The sequence below is a fragment of the Otolemur garnettii genome, unplaced genomic scaffold (genome assembly GCF_000181295.1).
Source record: "Otolemur garnettii isolate 467f Iridium unplaced genomic scaffold, OtoGar3 scaffold00007, whole genome shotgun sequence".
NCBI lineage: Eukaryota > Metazoa > Chordata > Mammalia > Primates > Galagidae > Otolemur > Otolemur garnettii.
The window spans coordinates 36,727,425-36,748,899 of NW_003852402.1; the positions used below are offsets into that span (position 1 = coordinate 36,727,425).

Below are 21,475 nucleotides of genomic sequence, written 5' to 3' on the forward strand. Positions count from 1 at the left end.
AATAAAGGTAGGAAACTAATAACAGTGGTAGCACGTTTTGCACGTGTTACCGGGGTCATCATCGCATGCACGCAGTGAACCATAAGGCTCTTTATTCTGAACATAACCAGAAGTTTGCGTGCGGATGTGGGCGTCGGAAGGGTTAAAGGCTGTCACTGATTGTAAAGTGGTAGAAGGGGAAGAGTGTGAAATGCAGCGGAAAGTCGTGCCACAGGTGCAGAGGGCAACGTTTATAAGTCGCCTGCGCCTGCGCTGCTGAGGTCAGTGTTAGGACCTGAGGGTGTGCAGGTGTGCACCCGACGGATTCCTGTGTGGCTGGCTTCAGTGAGGTGTGGTTGCCTAAGCTAAGCCAGTGCTTCTCAGCAACAAAATAGGAAGCACAGCATTCACGTCATGTCACAATTGTTTTCTGATCTATCTGTCATTTTGGAAGAAACTCATGTCATTAAACATGCATTACTGACCGCCCTTCTTTGCTTTTTCTCCATACTTTTGGGTTTCTGTGCAGATACGCTCTTTCTCTCGCTAGTTATTTCTCCCAATTGCACTGATCTCACCACAAAGCTCCAGTGCAGCTAGACTAGGAAACATTCCCTCCTTTCTGAATTTTTAATTGACGAGGGTTGTCTATATTTATGGGGTATGGTGTGATGTTTTGACATGTGCCCCCATTGCAGAATGATTAAATCAAATTAAAATAGTCATCCCCTAACCTACTCATCATTCTTTGATGAGAACATTTACAATCTACTTTTCATGATTTCAAAATGTATATTCTTACTATAGTCACCATGCTATTCAGTAGATCCCTAAAACTTATATTTCCTGTGCCATTGAAACATTTTGTTCTTTGATCAATATTTCCTCTTTCCTGGTCACCCACCTCCCTCAGCCTCTAGTAACCAGCACTCTCCCCTCCACTTCTGTGAGTTTGATGTTTTTAGATTCCTATCACACTTATCTTTCTGTGCCTGGCTTATTTCACTTCATACAGCGTCCTTCAGATTCATCCGTGTTGCTGCAGATGAAGGCATTGCGTCTGTTTTCCAGGCCGAGTCGTACCCCACTGTGTACACACACTACACTTACCCATTCATCCATTGAGGGGCACTTAGGTTGGCTCCGTAGCTTAGCTGTTGTGACTAATGCCGCATTGAACATGGGAATGTAGATACCTCTTTGGTATACTGGTTTTAATCTCTTTGGTTTTCTCACTACTGAAACTGTGTGATCATATAAGTAGTTCTATTTTTAATTTTTTTCTTTTTTCTTTTTTTTTTTTTTGTGGACCATACATACGGTTTCCTATCCCAGCTATATCAATTTACATCCTCTCCATTAGCAAACATGCTTTCTCTTCTTTCCACGTTCTTGGAACACTCTTTCTCCCTTGGTTTATAATAGTAACTATTCCAGCAGGTGTGGTTTTAAATAATTTAGATTTCCTCATTGATTTGTGATATTAAGCATTTTTTTCCTGTATCTGCTGGGAATTTTTCTGTCTTTTTTTGGAGAAATGTCTATTCAGATCTTTCCCCTATTTCTTAATCTAGTTATGCATTTTCTTTCTATGGGGTTGTTTGCGTCCCTTACCTATTTTGGATTTTTATCCTTTGGGGCATACTTTCGAAGCTATCCTGGTAGAAATCCCAGGTTTCTCAGCATCTCTTTCATAAAGTAGAAAAGGAAGTTTCAAAATATTTCACTCCTTTCAACCTACTTCTCTTGAGTGTGTGCACCTATGACTTTTATGTTGACACTGATACAGAAAGCAGTACCTTTCTAAGCTACACCTTTGTCCCAGCTAGGTCAGATCCCCTTCACAAATAATATTCCTTAATAAAAAATATTTTGTAACTTCTTTCTTTCGGAGTGTTATTGAAACTAAGGCTTGCGAACTTTAAAAGTATCTGGAATAAAACTTACAATATTAGTTTCTGTGTCTTTACCTGTTAATTAAAAATAAAATATTGTGTTATATCAACATGCCATTATGTATTAGTAATAAATGTATCCTTTAACTTATTTGAATATTCCTGGTCTACCTTCATATTTAATGTCACTTTACGGTTTTCTCAGTCACTTAGTTTTCCTGCAAAACTACTTGTTTTAAGAAGTTCGTATTTCTCAGTGCGAAACCTATATCTGTTTTATTTTTTCAGTTCATGCATTTTAAATGAAAGATGAAGAAAGTCCTGAATGCCTTTTCTCTTTTATTCCTGCAGCGTTTGTCCAATGGTTCTATAGACTCAACTGATGATACTAGTCAAATAGTCGAACTGCAAGAATTGCTTGAAAAGCAAAACTATGAAATGGCCCAAATGAAAGAACGCTTAGCAGCGCTGTCTTCCCGAGTGGGAGAGGTGGAGCAGGAAGCAGAGACGGCAAGAAAGGAGCTCATTAAGACGGAAGAAATAAACACCAAGTACCAGAGGGACATCAGGGAGGTAAGGGAGTCATGCCATTCTCAGTCTTGGCGTCCCGAACGCTCTCTCCGAGATGCTCTCTCCACAATTTCTTCTAATGGCATGCATTTTTTGATTCTTCCCCAAACCACAGTTTGGGATGCATTATATTGGATATGAAACTCATTCAGGAAGACAAAAATAGTTTACTTCACGACGTGTTTAAATATGTATGAAGAGGAATTTGTGGCATCGAGCGAGATATAACAAAGACATTTTGATGCTTTTAAAAATTTTAAGCCTTTACTTTTAAATAACCCTGCAAATGGATATGAATCATTAATTGCTATGCTAAATTGTCCCATCTCTTATTTTAGTTTTCTGTCAACGAATGTGAATATATATATATATGTAAGTACACATGTACACACATATATGGAAATATAAGATAACCTTTCTTTTTCTTCACATTCAATTATTAGACTCAGCGCTGTCCCACCTCTTTATAAAAAGAGAATGCCTAAAATTTAATGCAAGAAGTCCAAGGTAATATTTTATTTGTAACATTGTCCAATTGTCTTACTTCCCAAGGTGAGCGTTTAGAATCTTGTCATTATACTTTCTTAATCCCAACTAAAGGAAAATTATTTATACTCCTCACATTTTATTTGGTGACTTTACACATTTTCCATTTTTTCAAAATTCTCTTAAACCCTGTATTTTTACCTTATTTCTATCTTTCGTATTTTCTTCCTGTTCTCCCTTGAACACATTTTATCATACTTTTGCCCCCACTGTCCCATCAGAATTGTTCACTTCAAAGTCATTATTAACCTCCCTGCCACTGAATCCAGGGACCGAGTCTCAGTCCTCGGAAGCTCTTGATCCACTCTCCACTCTTCCCTCCCTGGAGCAATTCTCTCGGGGCCCACAGCCCACTGCAGTTTCCCGATTTTCCTCCATATTTATGTGCCAACCTTATCTCAGGTTCCTTAACTGGTTCCACTTTCCACCCACAGCCATGGAGTGAGTTCTCCTCTCAACCAACCATTACCTCCCTGGTAAGGTTGTATAGTCTCATGGCTTCAAAAGCCACCCATGGCCTATGACTCCCACTTTATGGATCCAGCTTGTCTTTCTTTTCTGATTTGCAGATATTTACATCTAAACTCTAATGGGTACCTCTCCATTAGCATCTTCACACACATTTTTTTGATATGTCCTTAACAAACTGGAATCTCCTACAGTCCTCCACGTCCATGATTATACTTGCTCAGGCCCCAAATTATGGAGCTGTCCTTGGTATCTCTCACTCACTGCATTTGACTCAGCAGTAAATCCTGTTCTCTTCAACAGCTTTGTCCACAATGGGACGTCTTCTCATAATCTTCTTGGTTTTTCCTTTGTTCTATTACAATTACTATTTCTCACAAGATTATTATAATAGTCTCTTGACTGGTTTTTCTGCTTCTGCCTTCAGCTTGCCTTAGTTTATACTCAGAATTACAGCCTGAATAGCCTGCATGTAAGTCAGCTCAGGTCATTGTTCTGTTTAAAAATGTTAACAGCTACCTATGAGTAATGACAAAGCCCTGCAGTGATTTACAAGCCGCAGACCACGTCTAGTCCCACCCATTTGACTTTTTCGAGATCATCTCCTACTCTCCCCTCTAGCCCACTCTCTTCAGTTAAGGTGGCCTTTCAAGCAAGCTGGCCCTATTTTACCATATTTTCTTTTCCCTCTGGATTTTGCTCAAATGATGTCTTCTCAGTGAATATTAATCTTGCTATTAACATATGTGCACTTTCCTTTTATTTATTTATCCCACAGCACTTACTGTCACCTGACACAAATATATTTTACTGACTTACTTGTCTCATGTGCCTCTACCCCTCACTGTTCACAAAGATTCCTAAGAGCTGGGATTTTTGGCTTTGTTTTTATTATTGTTGTTGTTGTTGTTGCTGCTGTTGTGTTGTTCCCTGCTCACTTCTAACTACCTAGAAAACAGTTCAGTGTATCAGAAGAGCTCAAAAAGATGTTCTGAAAGAATGGATATTTATGAGTGTTTACAATAGGTAAGTATAAGGTGGCATGAACAATATCTGAATATGTGCTGACACAAGTCCTGCTATCTCAAAAAACAAAAAAATTAAATAACCTATGACACGGTAGACTGCTCCACTGCAATGCAGATAAATATACGATGTTTTATGAATTGAGGGTTCACTGATACATTTCTCTTTACTCCTCTTCACAACCCAAACTCAGAGAATTTATCAGGTGGATGAAGTTTAACCCCTCTTCTAGATTACTGTTAAGGAATCACTAGGATTTGTGGCTATGGAATCAGTAGGTCCATTTCTTGATCTTTTGCTCACTCTGTGTTGGTTCTGGGGAGTCAGTGTTTTCCTTTAAATTTATCCCTCACTTAGTCTACCCAGGCTTATCTAAACACAGTAACTTACAGAGAGGGCCCAGGATGTCCAGCTCCCCCATTCCTGTTGTCCATTTAAAAATAACTCCTTGATTCCAACAGTGTCTGGACGTAGGTGGCAAAAAGCTCAGTCAGATGGAAAATGTCAATCCTCGATGCTTGGTGTTCTTTATTAGGAGTCCGTACTAATGGGTAAGGCATTCTCCTTTCACAAAGAATTCTTTTAAAATAGGTCCTAATCAGCTAGCTCCATAATTTCTATGTAATTATATTTTAGAAGAGTTTCATGAGAAAGGAATATCTTTCATCATCCACCTTCGAAGGGAAGTTGCAAACACAAATGTTTTCAGAGCCAGGCAGGCGATATGAATGTGTGACGTGCCAGGTGCAAGACAGTAGGAAGTGACAGAGTGGCTGAGACCTGTGAAAGCAGCCTGTAACGAACACTGCCTTTCTGGCTGTATCCCATTTTTACATACACACACACAAACACTGGGATGGCTAAGTAAAATGTTCTATTACTGAAAGACTTAGATCTCACCCTATAGGCCTCTGGTTTGCTAAGGATTTTTAAAAGACCAATAACATGTGAAAACTATTATAAGTGCACTCTATTTAAGTTCTCTAATTTCTCACTACTGCCCTAGAGGAAAAGCACTAATTACTATGCCCATTTTTCTTAAATAAGAACCCCCAACACATACTGAGATAAAGCAACTTGCCCAAGGCCTGTGCACTGCCCTCTTGCTGAGCACCAATAAGAAACGAGATCAGTCTACTGTTAAAACCTATGCTTCTTACACCACCATCTGCTTCCAAAATCAGCACAATACAATAATGTATTTAGTGATGGCAACTATCATAAAAATTCAGCTACAATATTGAAAGGTTCTCAACCCAAGGAAGAAAGATTATTCCAAGGCACGAAACGAAGGAAAACAGAATCCCCATTCTGTAGAAATCATGTGGTCTTCATTTCCACCTGGATGCGGGGGTGGGGGGGGGCGGGTAAAATCAAGAAAGGAATTCCACACATGGATTATGGCAGAGGGGGATTTAAAGGGTCAGGGAGGGCAGCAATTGGCAGCATTCCTATTTCCTGGGAGGGACATGAGTCGACCCTTCCTGGGTGGGGCAGGTCTATTTGGGCAGGTACACCTGATTCCGTCAAATATAATTCACCCTAAATGATTAATCGTTTGGTTGTTCTTTCCAAAAAATTAGAAGTCGTGAAAAATCATTTACTTATGAAAAATCATGTACTTATGAAAGAAATTACTCACATGAAAGCCCTGTGTTGTACTTTTATGTACCTGAGACATATGTTACTGGGTAGTGGTCACGTTAAATACACTAAGATTTCTCAGTAGGAAAAAAAGTTAATTGTTCTTGGTACTCCTATAGCATTGCTAGCACTGTATGATTTACATGTTGGACAGGTGATAAATGGTTGTTGAATTAATAAAGGAAAAATTAGGGAATAGGAAAAGCAGCCATATAATTAAAAAAAAACAGTGTGTTTTTCTGTCCTTGTGATAGTACTCTAATGCATCTAAAATGAATTTTATAATTAAGGTCCATTAGTGCTTTCAGAATATATTTTTGTAATTTTCCTTTGTCAAAAAAGAAATCTATCCCAAAATTATTTTCCTTTGAAGTTTTGTCATTAAAAAAAAATACACTCCTGGCTCAGCGCCTGTGGCTCAAGGGGCTAAGGTGCGAGCCACATACACCTAAGGTGGCAGGTTCAAATCCAGCCTGGGCCCGCCAAAAGAACAAACGGCTGCAACCAAAAAAAAAATAGCCAGGCGTTGTGGTGGGTGCCTGTGGTCCCAGTTACTTGGCAGGCTGAAGCAGGAGACACGCTTGAGCCCAGGAGTTGGAGGTTGCTGTGAGCTGTGATGCCACAGCACTCTACCCAGGAGGACAGCTTGAGGCTCTGTCTCAAAAAAAATAAATAAATACACTCCTTAAATTGATTTTTTGCCTTTTTTGATTTCATACCTTCTATGAAAGCAGGTAAGCTACATTAAAGGTAGACACAATATACATAAAAATAAACATTCTCATAAAATGGCTTAGCTTTCCAAGTTATAATCTAAAAGGTTACAAATTATGTATGGATAATAATATCTCCTTAAACATATGGCTATGCAATGTACTAACATTATCACTGAAGAATCATAATTCTATTTTGTTTTATGAATAAAACCAGCTTATCTTTCCAACTTCCTATTTAAAAACCTGCAAAATTTCACTGTGTGATTAAACAAATTAATAATTATCAATTTTTTCTCTACCATTATCCGAAACATGTAGTTAGATTTTTCACTGTATTAGATCTTAGTTACTATAGAGTTATATTTATTAGATATAATAAAATCCAATTTATGCATAAACTGCAGGATAGCAGATTATTAAATCTTTGTTTTTCTCTCATTTTTCAGATTGCAGTTCTGAGGGACTTGAGAAAGTTTCCTCTTTTAGAATTAAATAACACACAGAGAAAGGCTCTTTCTCTGACTTGTAAATTCAAAATTTATTTTTGGCGACAGAGCCTGCAGTTAAAAATTGAATCTCCTAAATGAATCGTTGAGTCAAAAATGCTGTAACAAAATTATACTCTATGTGTCTTTAATGATTTCTGCACGCAGTGTATGCTATGTAGAGCGAGATCAGATCATTGTGGAAATAATGGTCATTAAACATTTTTAAACAGCTATTATTTATTGAGGATATGTTCTACATGAGACACCACACAAAGCACTTAAAATATTGTGTTGCCTAATTCTTAACAACAAAGTTATAGGTGATATGGCAGGTGTTAGTATCTTAATCAAAAAAATATAGGAAGAAAGTGAAGCATGGGAAAAGTAAACAACATGTACCCATGGCAACAGTTAGTGTGTATCACCAATAGGATTGGGAGAAAGCATGCACTTTGTCAATGCTTATGTTCTTGAGAAATGTGTGTAAGTCTTTGATTGAGTTTACTGCAATGAGAATTTAGTAAGGAGTTTACATATGCAGGCTGGATTGAGAATTTTCTTTTCAGGCCAAAAATTAGGATAATATTCCCAGTGTTCTGTATGAAAATGAAACTGACAGAATATAATATTCCTAATAGTAAGTATTCTGAAGGGGTCCACTAAGAGAAAAACTCTTCCTTCATTGAGATAAAAATATATAAAATTGGATAAGTCAAAATTTAAAATAAAAAGCTTTTTAAAGTATAGGTTGTTTTTATGATATCTAAAATCTATTGATATGTATATAATATTTATAAAAATTAGTCTGGCTAAATTTTGCCAAATTGATGGATTAATTAAATTTCTTATGTTTGTACTTTAGTATTTATAATATATCAACTAGGATTTAACTGGGTCATGAAGGTCAGTAGGATTGGGCTAAAGAAAGCAATGAAAATTCATTTCCAGGTAGACAAGAAGTCACATGGTCTATCAGTTTTGCAGGGCTGACATAATAGTTCATTGCTAACTCAGTAGCTTAAAGGACCCATGTTTCACATTCACTCACAGTTCTGTGGACTTTAAGTCTTTAATGATTTTAAGATTGAGGTTTCAGCATGGCCATATTCTTTCTGAAGGTGCTAGTGAATATTTTTTCTTTACCCCTTCTAAATTCTGGTGGCCACGGGCGACCATGAGTATTAGTGACAAGTAGCCATGTAACTCCAGTCTCTGGAGATCAAAGGGGGAGATGAGAAGAAAAATCACCCTCTTTCTTCCTTGTATGGTCAATTAAATTCATGAATTCATAGTGGAGAAAGTGCTCCATACCTCACTGCCAAATATCACTATTATCACCTTTGAAGTGCTCCCCTTGGGAAGCTATGGCAGCACCTAGTCCATCCTTCAAGCCAATTTGGGAATTCTTTTTCTGGAATGAACATCAAAACTGTTATCATTCAAGGTCCAACAATTATCTTTGGGAATTCATTCTAGAAAAAGTAGATGAAGTGTAGCCTAGGCTCTGGCTGGATACACAGCTTCTCCAGAGGAGAACTTTGAAGACCATAGAGATATTTGGCAATATATATTTAGGTAATATTTTTTTCTAGGATGAGTTTACAAACCTGACTATCTGACCTCCTATATCTTTGTGTCTCTAAATTTCCTTCCCTTAATAAGAACAACAGTGACTGGATTCAGGACCTACCCTACTCTCATGTAACCTCAACTTCATTTGATTTTATCCACCAAATCTTATTTGCTTATAAATTCACATTCACAGGTCCAAGGTGGACATTAATTTTGTTGAGATGCTATTCACCCCAGAACACTTCCATGTAAGGAAGTATAAGATCAAAAGCTATTTGCTTTCCAGGCTTTGAGCTCAGATTTTACTCTGAATCTGGAGGGAAAGATACACGGGTATCTAAACCAAGAAGCGATATGATGAGAACAGCATCTAGAAATATCTCTTGGGCAGCAGGCTAGAGAATAAGTAATGAAGAAAAAGACCAAGAACAAGGTTTGACTGATAAGTGGGAGTAAAGGTGAAAGGGTCTTGAAGGCGTTCCTAAATTCTGTGGAGAGAGGAATCCTTCCTCAGCCAAGAAAGGCAGGAAGCGCTAATATGTGGGTGGGGAGCAGACTAGGGACAGCACGAAGAGTTTAATGGTAGATATATTACTTTTTAATAAATTTTAATTTATATATATATATATATGCACTTTTTCAAAGGCAAATATCAAGAGAGTATACATATAAATGCTTAAGCACACACACCCCCTGCCGACCCCTCCCCTCCTGTTTTTATTCTGGTATTTCCTCTCTTATTTTAACCTCATCTCTATCTTGCGGTATTCAATGAAGACTACTTATTTCCTCTCCTTCCTTTCTCTCCCGCTCATTCTTCCCTTACAGTTATCTCAAATCCTGTGTTGCCACTTTTATGACTGTGCAAATAATTTGCACAATTGATCCAAGGAGTAGTTACCTACGGTAATATTTCCTCTTGTGGTACAAATTCCTGGGTTTTTTTTATTCAGAGTTTTTACTTGAGTCATTAATTAATTAATTTTTTTTTTAAATTATGGTAAATCTACCTGTATTCTCTAACAATTTGTTAAAATATCTTTCAACATGATATAGTCAATGGTTAGGGAAAAAGATAACTTAGCATTCTTATTTTTACGTCTAGACTCCTCCTTTTTCTTCCCACCTCCCCCTCTGATCTGTACGGCTTTCTTTGTAAGCCGGCTTCACTGGTTCAGCTGTTCTTATAGAAGTCAATTCTACTCTCACCTTGACAATCTGGGGAAAAAATGACCAAGTCCCTGAAGAAAAAAGCACAGAACCCAAAGCACAGGCAGACAACCTCCGTCTGGGGGAAGAGGTGGAAAATTTGTTCTAAATTGAAAGCTACAAGTTATGGCTTTGTGTGCATGTGGTTAAATCTCCAGGTGGTGGCGAGAAAAGGGCTGTCCATTGAAGGGCGTCCATCTGTTTTGGGAAATTGGAAGAAAGTTTATGTGCAGTCTAAGAGAAGCAGGACTGGACCCAGATGAGAGTGATAAAGAGACTGATTAGAAACAAATAAATTGAGTGAATCTAGATATTAATGTTATATGGAAATTACCACTAATCCCTTGATTCCAGGTTCCTTATACAAAGACACTTCCCACACTCTCAGGAAACCATTCCGAACCATGAGGCTTTCACTTTTTTTTTTTTTTTTTTGAGACAGAGCCTCAAGCTCTCCCCCTGGGTAGCGTGCCGTGGCATTACAGCTCACAGCAACCTCCAACTCCTGGGCTCAAGCGAGTCTCCTGCCTCCGCCTCCCAGGTAGCTGGGACCACAGGCGCCCGCCACAACGCCCGGCTATTTTTTGGTTGCAGCCGTCATTGTTGTTTTGGCGGGTCCGGGCTGGGGATTCGAACCCGCCACCTTAGGTGTACGTGGCTGGCGCCTTAGCCGGTTGAGCTATAGGCGTCGAGCCGAGGCTTTCACTTTTACAGATGATTCTTCCCCCAACATCTTGTCAATAAAATAGGTTACTGATCTACCACTGAATTTTCATGTAAGTTGTTAGTAAGGTAAAATCATCCCCATATTATTATCAATAAACTGGGCTGTTTAAAACACCAGTGCCATGATTTTCTCCATTTGTGCTTATAGTTGATTTTTAACCTCTAGTGATGTGTTTGTTGACTTCTCTGAACTCATATGAATCAAAATTCAGCAGGGGGGATAGTTAAGTTCCTAAGTCAACTGCTAAAAACCCTTGTGGATATGATTCAAATGTCCTATTTCTTTAGCCTACTCTTTTAACTGCTCCATCACTTTTTTATGTGTGAAGGTGAGAATACCGATAGTATATGTTATCTGTCTTTGAAGATTGCTTCGCAATTTAGAATGGTAGCCACCACTTTCCCAGTAATGAGCTGCGGCTCTACCCTCCGTGGTAATTGTTTCTATTGCTCACTATACACTTCTTTTCTAAGGACGCTGATCCTACTGAAGGCAGTTTCAAAATCTATTCTATTGCATTTTCAGGCAATAGAAGGTTTTTCATTGATCCATGATATGGGAAGAATTCAAACTGATAGGCTGGAAAAACTCATGTGAAATCTTGCATTCCTTCCATGAAAAGAAAGCAATGACTATGTAGCTAAGGAAAGCAATAGATTTATATCCCATTATTTTAATTACATAGCATGATAATACATTTAACTGTCTGAGAATCAACTTTGATTCTTTTCATTTGAATTGCAGGCTATGGCCCAGAAGGAAGATATGGAAGAAAGAATCACGACCCTTGAGAAACGTTACCTCAGTGCTCAGAGAGAATCTACCTCCATACACGACATGAATGACAAACTAGAAAACGAGTTGGCGAATAAGGAAGCCATCCTGCGGCAGGTTCCGTGTCACTGTCTTGGTTCTGTTCTGGTCCATCTGTGTGTTCTCACCATTCTCCTAAAACATAGGGTCACTAATGTAGAGTCTTTTGGCACATGACTCATTGTGTTCTAAAATTTAGATTTATTTAACTAAACAAATATGATTTTCAGTATGAAATCTACTTTCCAGAAAGATAAAGAAATTGTTTATCTCGATAGAAATAAAAATAATGATGATTTCCTTTCGATCTCGATATGAATCAGAAATTGCACTCAACCGTTTACACGTGTGACCTCACTTAGTTCTAACCACTAGCTATGACGTAGGTACAGTTATTATACTGAGGACTCTGAGGTTGAGTTTCATTAACGCTTTCCCAGGGTTACACTTCTGGTCAATGATGGAGCAATAGTGGAAGCCTAAGGTTATTGGGTTCTGCAGCAAGAGTGGGGAAACCAGGGTCCATGGGCCAATCTGGTGGGCTTACTGTTCTCGTAAATAAAGTCTTATTGGAACACAGCCATACTAAACCACTTCATTGAGTCTGTGTTTTTTATGGTGCTTTGTGGAAGAACAGAATTGCGTAGTTTGGATGAGCGTGATATGAAACATACACAAGGCCTAAAATATTTACTGTCTGTCCCTGTACGGAAAAAATTTTCCAACTTTATTTCTATAACCTGGACTCTTAATCAAAATGCTACCTTCCTTCTCTCTTCTCCCTCTCCAGTTCAATACTAGGAATTTCCCATATTTTGCTATCATGGCATATGTGAAGTCTTAGTACTGAGCTATGTCTTCCATTGGTTCAAGTTTATATTCATGAGCAATTTCTTTTCTTTTTGCTGCCCATGGTATGAGCTTTTCTAATTTTAATGTGCTGAATTTTATGAAGAAAAATGGATGAGTAATATATAGAAACACAACAAAAATCATCACTTTGCATATTTAGGTGTGGTCATGGCTGATTTTGAAATCTAGAATAAGGGCTGGAGTGCAAAGCCCCTAATGACTGGGGTTTACTGTTCTAACTCTGACCATTTCAGCGTCTCTGCTATCATTCTTATTTCAGATGGAAGAGAAAAACAGACAGTTACAAGAACGTCTTGAGCTAGCTGAGCAGAAGTTGCAGCAGACTATGAGAAAGGCTGAGACCTTACCTGAAGTAGAGGCTGAACTGGCTCAGAGAATTGCTGCCCTAACAAAGGTACTGCCCTAAAGCAACTGGTCAACCTAGATGTACACGTGGGAACAAGGCAAGAAAAAGGAAACTATAAAGATTTTCTTCGGGCTTTATGAAAATTAAATATTACAATATTAATCCATTAGTTAATGATTTTTTCTTATAATGCATATTTATGCTAACATGAATAATTGCTTTGCCCATTTAAACATTAAAAAAACAACCAAAATGTCATGTTATTATTGTAGTTGTCCATGATAATATTTGCACGTAATAATCATGCAGATAACACACGATGATAATGTTATGTGTATATATGAGACATAACGATTTAACAGGCTTCACACCAATTGTATGCTAATAGAAGTATAAGAAATATCATATGGTATTAATTTCTTTCTGACCATAGAATGATAAAACTTGTGAGATGTTGGTAACTAGACTTAACAAAACTCTGACATCCAAAGCCATTAGTCAGAACTTAGTTTTTATAGATGCAACTTATAGTTGAAAAATTAAAATCAATAATACTCTGCAGGAAGGTGAAAAATTTCTGCCATAATATGACCTTTAGATATCACATCTGTCTGCACATTTTAGAATATTGCAACCTTAATAATGTTAAAAAGAACTATTCTCACCAATTACAGTCAAGTGGAAATGATATTGATTCAAAGTCAAAGTGTATATACGTGTCAGTAGCATATATGATAGTCCATTTGGTCACTAAAAGCATTATTGGCTTCTGATATCAATTAAAAATAATGACACACTGTAGATATTACACAATCATTACTATTTGCTAAGTTTTTCAGGCCACTGCAATAGATGGGTAGGATAATTATATGGACTTCAAGTTAAAATTTTTCGTGAGAGACTAACCCAAACATTGACTGCAGCAATGGAGAAGTAGGCACACACACAGGTGCTCTCCTGAAAAAGTAAATAATTAAAAGTGGACACTAGACTTATCTGCCAGTTGTTTCAAATAAGGGAGTTAATCAGGGAAGGAAAGAAAACACAAATGTTAGACCAAGTAGAACAGGATTAGAAAGCACTGAAATAGGTGGTTGTCTGTTAGATAGTGCTGTGTAATTAGCTGAATGAAACTTTGGTTTCAACAGGGTAAGATTACAATTTGGGGGCCGGTGCAGTGGCTCATGTCTGTAATCCCACCCCACATCTGTCTGGGTGTACCCTGGTCTCCTGGTTCCCAGTGTCAAGAATGAGCCCTGAGCAGAGCGGAGCTGATGACAGAGTGATTGCAGATGCAGAGTGAGCACACACACTCATATATTGATTTGTCGCAGAGTGAACGTCCACTGCACAGGGAGAGACAGGTTATTCTCCATGAGTGTAGAAAGACCCAGAAGTCTGAGCACACACTCCTTTATACGCTGACTGCTTTGTCCTGCCTTTTTCCTGTGAAGATCAGTTTCCATTCCCAGCCTTTGGGAGGATTGACAGGTTGTGGTTATATAACAAAGTATATAATGTTACATAACATGTTAGGCTATATAACAGTCTCCTTACAACAGATGCATCCAACTAGAATTCTTCATGAAAATAACCCCGATGCTATGCTAATTAGATGGCAATGAGCCCCAGGTCAGTTAAAGGTCTCTCTGAGCACTTTACTCTGTATGTTCCCACCAGATATCAGTTCCAAGTTGAAGTTTAATTCCTAGCTACAATTTTCCTGATTTCTGCCCTTAGCTACTTCCTTGCGACCTGTTTACCCTCTGCCAAACCTAATGCCAGCACTTTGGGAAGCCAGGGAAGATTGTTTGAGGTCCAGAATTTGAGACTAACTTCTTCAATATAGAAAGACCCACATTTCTATTTAAAAAAAAAAAAAAAAAATTGTTACTCAGGCATGGGGCCACATGCCAGTAGTCTCAGCTGCTTGGGAGGCTGAGGTGGGAAGATCACATGAGACTGTGAGTCTGAGGTTACAGTGAGCTATGATCTCACTCCAGCCTGGGCAACAGAGCAGGGGTTATCTCTAAAAATAAGAACACAGAAAAAGTCAAAGATTACCATTTAGATTCCTCTAGAGTCCCAGACCAGGCCAGTAAACTACTCTGGTAATTTTAGAAATGGGTAATTTCTAAGATAAAGAAAAATTTATTATTTCATTTGAAATTTATTCCCTAAATTATAACAAAGATACTTAAACATATTAATTTTTGTTGTTGGTGTTGGGAACAGATTTTAAATGACTGTACCATAAACTAGGATATCCATGTTTAGGCTGTTCATCTGAGGAATATTAAGAACTTTCTAAGGAGACACCTCATTGAATTGCATGATTTTGAGAGGAACTGCATGAGTAACTAAATAAGAAAAATAACTTTTGTAACATTTTAGAGTAAAATAATCATCAGTATTATACTGAGTAAAATTCCAGAAAGAGACACAATTTACATTTCAGGGAATTTATGGTTGGGCACCCATAGCTCAGTGGTTAGGGCCCCAGCCATATGCATCCAGGCTGGTGGGGTCAAACCCACTGGGCCCGTCAAACAAAAAAAATTAAATAAAGTAATAAATGAATAAATTTCAGGGAATCCTGCCCAACATTAATGTCTGATAGGCTGAGAATAAAATATAATTTAAAATCTAATATTTGACTTACGAAATTTTAAATTAAATAGTCCCAAGAATTCTTAATTCAGAATATAAAAAATAACTAGAAATAGGTGTCTTCTCTTTTTTGTTCTTCTGTATTGTCTTGTACTTTTTTGGAGATATTGTCTTGAATACGCAAACTAATTTCCTCAGTGGGCTCCTATCTCATATATTAGCAAACTTCCAGTATCACTGGACCCTTTTGATTTCCTCATTTTCAGATAATTTTTATTCTTCATAACAAATAAGAAGAACGATGGTGTGGTTTTGGTGTTGGGTGTTTTCAGGCGGTAAGACAGAAACATGTAGCCATTTTAAAGACCTTTGAAATCCCGCGTTTTTGAAATATGCATCCCTTGACTATCATGAATCAGTCACTTAATCAATTTTGATCCTGCTAACTGTTTGTTAAAATGTACTTTGAAGGATTACAGTTACCTTTGTGAATTTAGATTATGTAATCTCCACAACATTTTGATGTCTTTATGTCATTCTTAATAAAACTCTAAGTTTTAAATGATAGAAAATCATGTTAGGGCATCTGGGGACCATGTTAGATCTCTGGATTGCCTCTGCTTGGAAATTTAAGGACGACATGGAGAAAGAAACTGATTATTTGTTATATCTTTATTATTTTCCACATTTATGAAATAAGACTATCAGAGTGAGGATCTTACAAAATGTATAAATATCGGATATAATTTGCATAAGCACACAAGATTGGAAATGTTAAATGTTTATTTCATAGATTAAATAGGAATTCATTGAAAAACATAGTGCATATGCACCTACATTGATACAGAAATAGGTTAGTATTTCTTTCCCGTTAATGCATGACATTTTATGTATAATTCTATATTGGGTAATGTAAGTGTCACTGTTTGAGAATGAATTTACACAGTGTGATAAAATGTGCTCTGTAATTCAAGTTTGTATTCGTGACATAGGACCATTTTGATGTTATAATTATTTACCTTGCAATTATGATTTAACTGTTGATGTAATTTTACATGTAATCCTTGCATAACATACTAATACAATTCAGCTATCAGCAATGTCACATGTGTTGAACACCCTGTACCTCTGGTAACCGACAGTCACCTCCAAGACATGTAACTAACCTTGGCACTGGGCAAACAGAAGCTCACAAAGGCCCCAAGCTGCCCATGCACTGTAGGGCACTATTTTGTTTCCACAGCAACAAATCAATACAGAAGCAGTTTTGGAGTGAGTGGTCCCAAGAATCATTTAGGAGAGTTCACAAACAAGTTGTCTTGGACTCACAGCATTATTGCTGCCTTGATAATTTGTTAACATTTAATCATTTTTATTTGAAATTTCATTAAACCTGTATCAGAGAATAGGCCATTTGGTTCTAGACTGATAACCACAAACGGGCAGTCAGAGACCAGATGTCATTTCGTAAGTTTCAGTGTTGCTGAGGAAACTCAATCTTGCTGAAATTGGGGAATACGCATAATAATTAACCCTGCGGCTTAGTTTGTTCTTTGCTTTCTACAGACTAGGGTTTACAATAAATTTTGTTCTAAATTTATTATACCTGAGCCATCGCCTAGCATATTCCTCAATGTTAAGATACATTGTTTCCATTATGTTAAGTAATAGGAACAAACAAACCAAAGTACAAACCTTTAACAGTGTCAGAGACATAGTCTAGTGTTTGGTTTCCCATAATTCCAGGGATCACATGACTCTCCGAGTTGCTTTAATTCATCCTGTAGTCGTCTCTCATCACCAGCCATCACTAACCTTTCATACCATAGGTTGATATCTTTTTGATTTTAGCATAATACTGTTTTTCATTTATAATCATCCACCGCATCATGGTCACCAGATCTCAGTGTAGTGCCTTCCACATACAATTCTGTCTATTAAGATATTAACTTTGCCGTCACACTTTTCTTTTAAGCATTCTGTGCTGTGTTCTGTTCAGTGTTGGTGTCTTCAGTTCTGATTTTTCAATTTTGTCCCTCTCCTTTTCCTTGACTCGTTAGTCTGATCCAACCTCCTCTACCTCATCTGATGATTATCAATATGTTATGGAAGCTAAACTACAAGAAATGATCTCCATACGTAGGAAGGTAGTCCTACTGGACTTTACTTTCTATTGCTAAATAGAATTCATCTAAGTTTTTCTTTTCATTTATGAAAATTATGTTACTTTTATTTATTGATAATCGACCATCTGTGCAGTTCAGTGCTTCAGGAGCTTAAGACTGGACAATGGCAGGTTTGTGTTCAAACCATGCACAGTCTGCATGTTACATTTGGCTGAATTCATTGCTCATAAATAACTCCAATGTTTTGCTGATGCTTGGATGTAACAGGCCTTTGTAGCTGACACATTTCAAGCAATGCTGTTCAGCTGCCTGTTTTTAAAGAAAGTTTATTTTTTGAAAACTACGTTTGCAGTTGGTAGTAGCTTGCTTTACATTTTATTTCGATTTATTTAGAGGAAAAGAGTGAACTATGTCTTGCATTTCAAGTGCATTCTTCATATTTCTTAACAGGCTGAGGAGAGACATGGAAATATTGAGGAGCGTATGAGACACCTGGAAGGTCAGCTGGAAGAGAAGAATCAGGAACTTCAAAGAGTATGTAAATTAAGAACCCCTCTTCCCAATCGCCAGTTGGTAAATTTATGTTCTACATAGAAGATGAGAGATTTTAGTGGTTATGGGCTATGTTTTAAATCCACAGATACGGATGTTGAAGGAAACGGTTTTCACTAATTTCATCAAAATGGAGATAAAATGAATTCGTATTTAAAAGCAGCAAAACTCGGCTTGGTGCCTGTGGCTCAAGTGGCTAAGGCGCCAGCCACATACACATAAGGTGGCAGGTTCAAATCCAGCCCAGGCCCGCCAAAAACAACAATGATGGGTGCAACCAAAAAATAGCCGGGTGTTGTGGCAGGCAACTGTGGTCCCAGCATTTTAGGAGGCTGAGGCAGGAGACTCACTTGAGCCCAGGGGTTGGAGGTTGCTGTGAGCTGTGATGCCACAGCACTCTACCCAGGGGGTTAGCTTGAGGCTCCGTCTCAAAAAAAAAAAAAAAAAACTAGCAAAACTGAACAAATAATCTTGGTTTTTCCATGGGTTTTCATGTCATATTTATTTATATTTCCTGAATATAAGGCCAGGCAAAGAGAGAAAATGAATGAGGAGCATAACAAGAGATTATCTGACACTGTGGATAGGCTTCTCACTGAATCCAATGAACGCCTCCAGCTGCACCTGAAGGAGAGAATGGCTGCTCTGGAGGAGAAGGTAAAATGCTTCTGGGGAAAGGCGCTGCTCTTCCCAGCGTGTGTGTTTGAGACACCTCTTCAGTCATTGTGTTGGCTGTCCGATATCCGTCACTTAGCTAAGTTTTTAAATGCTTTATATATATTTAAGGAGGGAATAATTTCTATAAAAAGTATGAGATCAATTTTTATGTCAAAAAATGCTACGTGACAAATCTTTCATAATAACATATTCCTATAAGACAAATGTATTATGTGCTTTTCTGAGGAAAATACTTTATTTATCCTTCCCCTGGTATGCAAAAGAGAGAATGATAAAAATAAATAACGCAGGGGTGTTGAGCTTGATTTGAACAATTCATAGAGTGAACAATCCATACCAGCCTAAAACTCAAAATGTGGGTCAGTTTCTACCATTAGTAGAATTAGTATCAATCCCAGGAGAGGGTTAAGAACCCTATATTTTCAGCTGCTTATTTCAGAAGCAGTTCTGCTTAGTCTGTGATTTGATTCACCATGATGTATGTCTTCACTGATGGTTGACAACTACCAGACCAGCCAGTGTTATGTGAGCTAGCTGGTTGCCAATTCCAGAGCATAAACAAAAGTGGGAGAGACAGCTCAGGTGGACACATCATTCTGGAAGTTCAGAATGAATGCCAATCACTACATTACCTAGACATGTTCTACTGTTCCATAAAATAAACCAATATAGGGAAAATGTATCAATTAAATGTGAATGTAATTGCACTAATTTACCCATTAGAAAGTCAGAAGGCAGGCCTTCTTCCCATACAGGTCCAAATACATGGCCAATAAGAAATTACTACACTTGGGTGGTGCCTGTGACTCAAGGAGTAGGGTGCTGGCCCTATATACCGGGGGTGGTGAGTTCAAGCCCAGCCCTGGCCAAAACTGCAAAAAATAATATATATATGAGACACTCTTTGTTTATTTATACTATGTAAATTTTTTAAAACTATATTATTTTATGTAGTGATAGTAGTATTATAAGAAAAATAACAATATTTCAACAACAATACTTTTATAGGAAGGATTATTAAAAATTATTTATCATTCACTTGTTGTCTACATTCCTTTGTGACATACAACAGATTTTTGAATAAGTAGAATTTAATTTTTCTAATGATTTAATGATTACTCAAAATTGTTAATTTGACATTTAAACTAGATGTGTAAAAGGAAATAGTTTAAAAATATGATCTGATGATTTCTTCTTTTTTTTGATAATAAAAATGAGTTTGTGTGAATTCTTCGCAGCACTTCTAAGATATAGCTAGTTACCCAATTTTTTTTACTTGAGAAGAGGCAAACAGGAAGAGCTTGGAAGGTGATGTTTATTGCATTTGTTCATTCAAGTGATATAAACCATTTCCCACTTTGATTTTGTATTTCTCTAAAGGTTAAGGTATCGTGTTTAAAGATTCTGTTAAAACTTGGTTTCTATGGAAACCAGGAAATAGATGTACCACCGAAGGCATCAAAGAAGATCTGTGAGTGCTGGGATGTCAACGTGCATACATAAATACTGTCTGTTTATTAACTATTTCTTTTATTTTCTTTTCTGTAGAATGTTTTAATTCAAGAATCAGAAACTTTCAGAAAGAATCTTGAAGAATCTTTACATGATAAGGTATTACGAATACTTAGATTTTGTTGCCCTTTTTTTTATTTTGTACTGATGAACGTTCAGTTGTGAAACAAAGTTGACTGAGGTACTTTCAGGATGTTATTTTTTTAAAACAACTTTAACTTTTTAAATTACACCTGCAGAAAAGGATCCATGTATGTGCATTTTGTAACCCAAACACACTGCGAATCAGCCTTCTGGAAGCTCCTCCCACATTAGTTGGTAGTCACTACTCTGCCTTTAAAACACTATCTTGACCGACACTATTTTTAATATATGTTTTTTATTTCTTTGTTTCTTACATAGATGGAATTAATATGTATGCATTATTTATGTCCAGTTTGAGATTATTGAAGCAGAAATACGTTAAGTACCTATTATATGTCAGAATTGTGCTAAATTATATTATATATTTGCAAACTTGATGCTGTTTCCCAAGTAGCTAAGAAATGTAACTGAGGAGAGAGAACACACCTTTGACAAGTCAATAAGGATGTGAGGTAGTGGATGCCAAGTGCCAAATGAGTGACAGGTAGGAAGGACCACGTGAAGATGGTCCTTCACTTGCCATGAAGAAGGCTTCTGGGGGTGAGGCTTGTACTAAAGATGTCAGGAAAGCTAAGAATCAGCCACAAGCCTTCCAAACACAGTACGTGCAGCATAATTACAGGTGCTTTTTAGAGCGAGGGGATGCATAGTGAATGTGATATCTTAATTTATAGTGTAATAGTTTGCAATTAATTATTATTATCATAGGGTATGTGGTAGAAGAGACAGCAGCTACTGGAGCATGAACTCATGAAGCTTTAACTGTTAATATGTATTTTCCTTCTTCTTTAGTTTGTAAAATTCATCTTACCAATTTTATCTTATTGCATTAAAAAGGATATAATTCCGTAGCTCAGTCAGTAGGGCACCAGCCATATACAACAGGGATGGTGGATTCTAACCCAGCCCCACCCTGCTAAAAAGCAAAAAATAGCCGGGCAATGTGGTGGGCACCTTTAGTCCCAGCTACTCAGGAGGCCG

The 21,475-nt window shown here is 37.4% G+C and overlaps 1 protein-coding gene across 1 annotated transcript in view; it reads left to right on the top strand.

Moving 5' to 3' along the window:
* The window catches only part of PPFIA2 (PTPRF interacting protein alpha 2), a 482,044-nt gene that overhangs the window by 357,083 nt on the left and 103,486 nt on the right, over positions 1–21,475 (top strand). The window contains exons 9-14 of the mRNA XM_012814158.1: positions 2,226–2,447; positions 11,585–11,731; positions 12,786–12,920; positions 18,059–18,142; positions 18,686–18,817; positions 20,387–20,449. Coding sequence (XP_012669612.1) covers positions 2,226–2,447; positions 11,585–11,731; positions 12,786–12,920; positions 18,059–18,142; positions 18,686–18,817; positions 20,387–20,449 — 783 coding nt within the window. The remainder of the gene's footprint in view (positions 1–2,225; positions 2,448–11,584; positions 11,732–12,785; positions 12,921–18,058; positions 18,143–18,685; positions 18,818–20,386; positions 20,450–21,475) is intronic.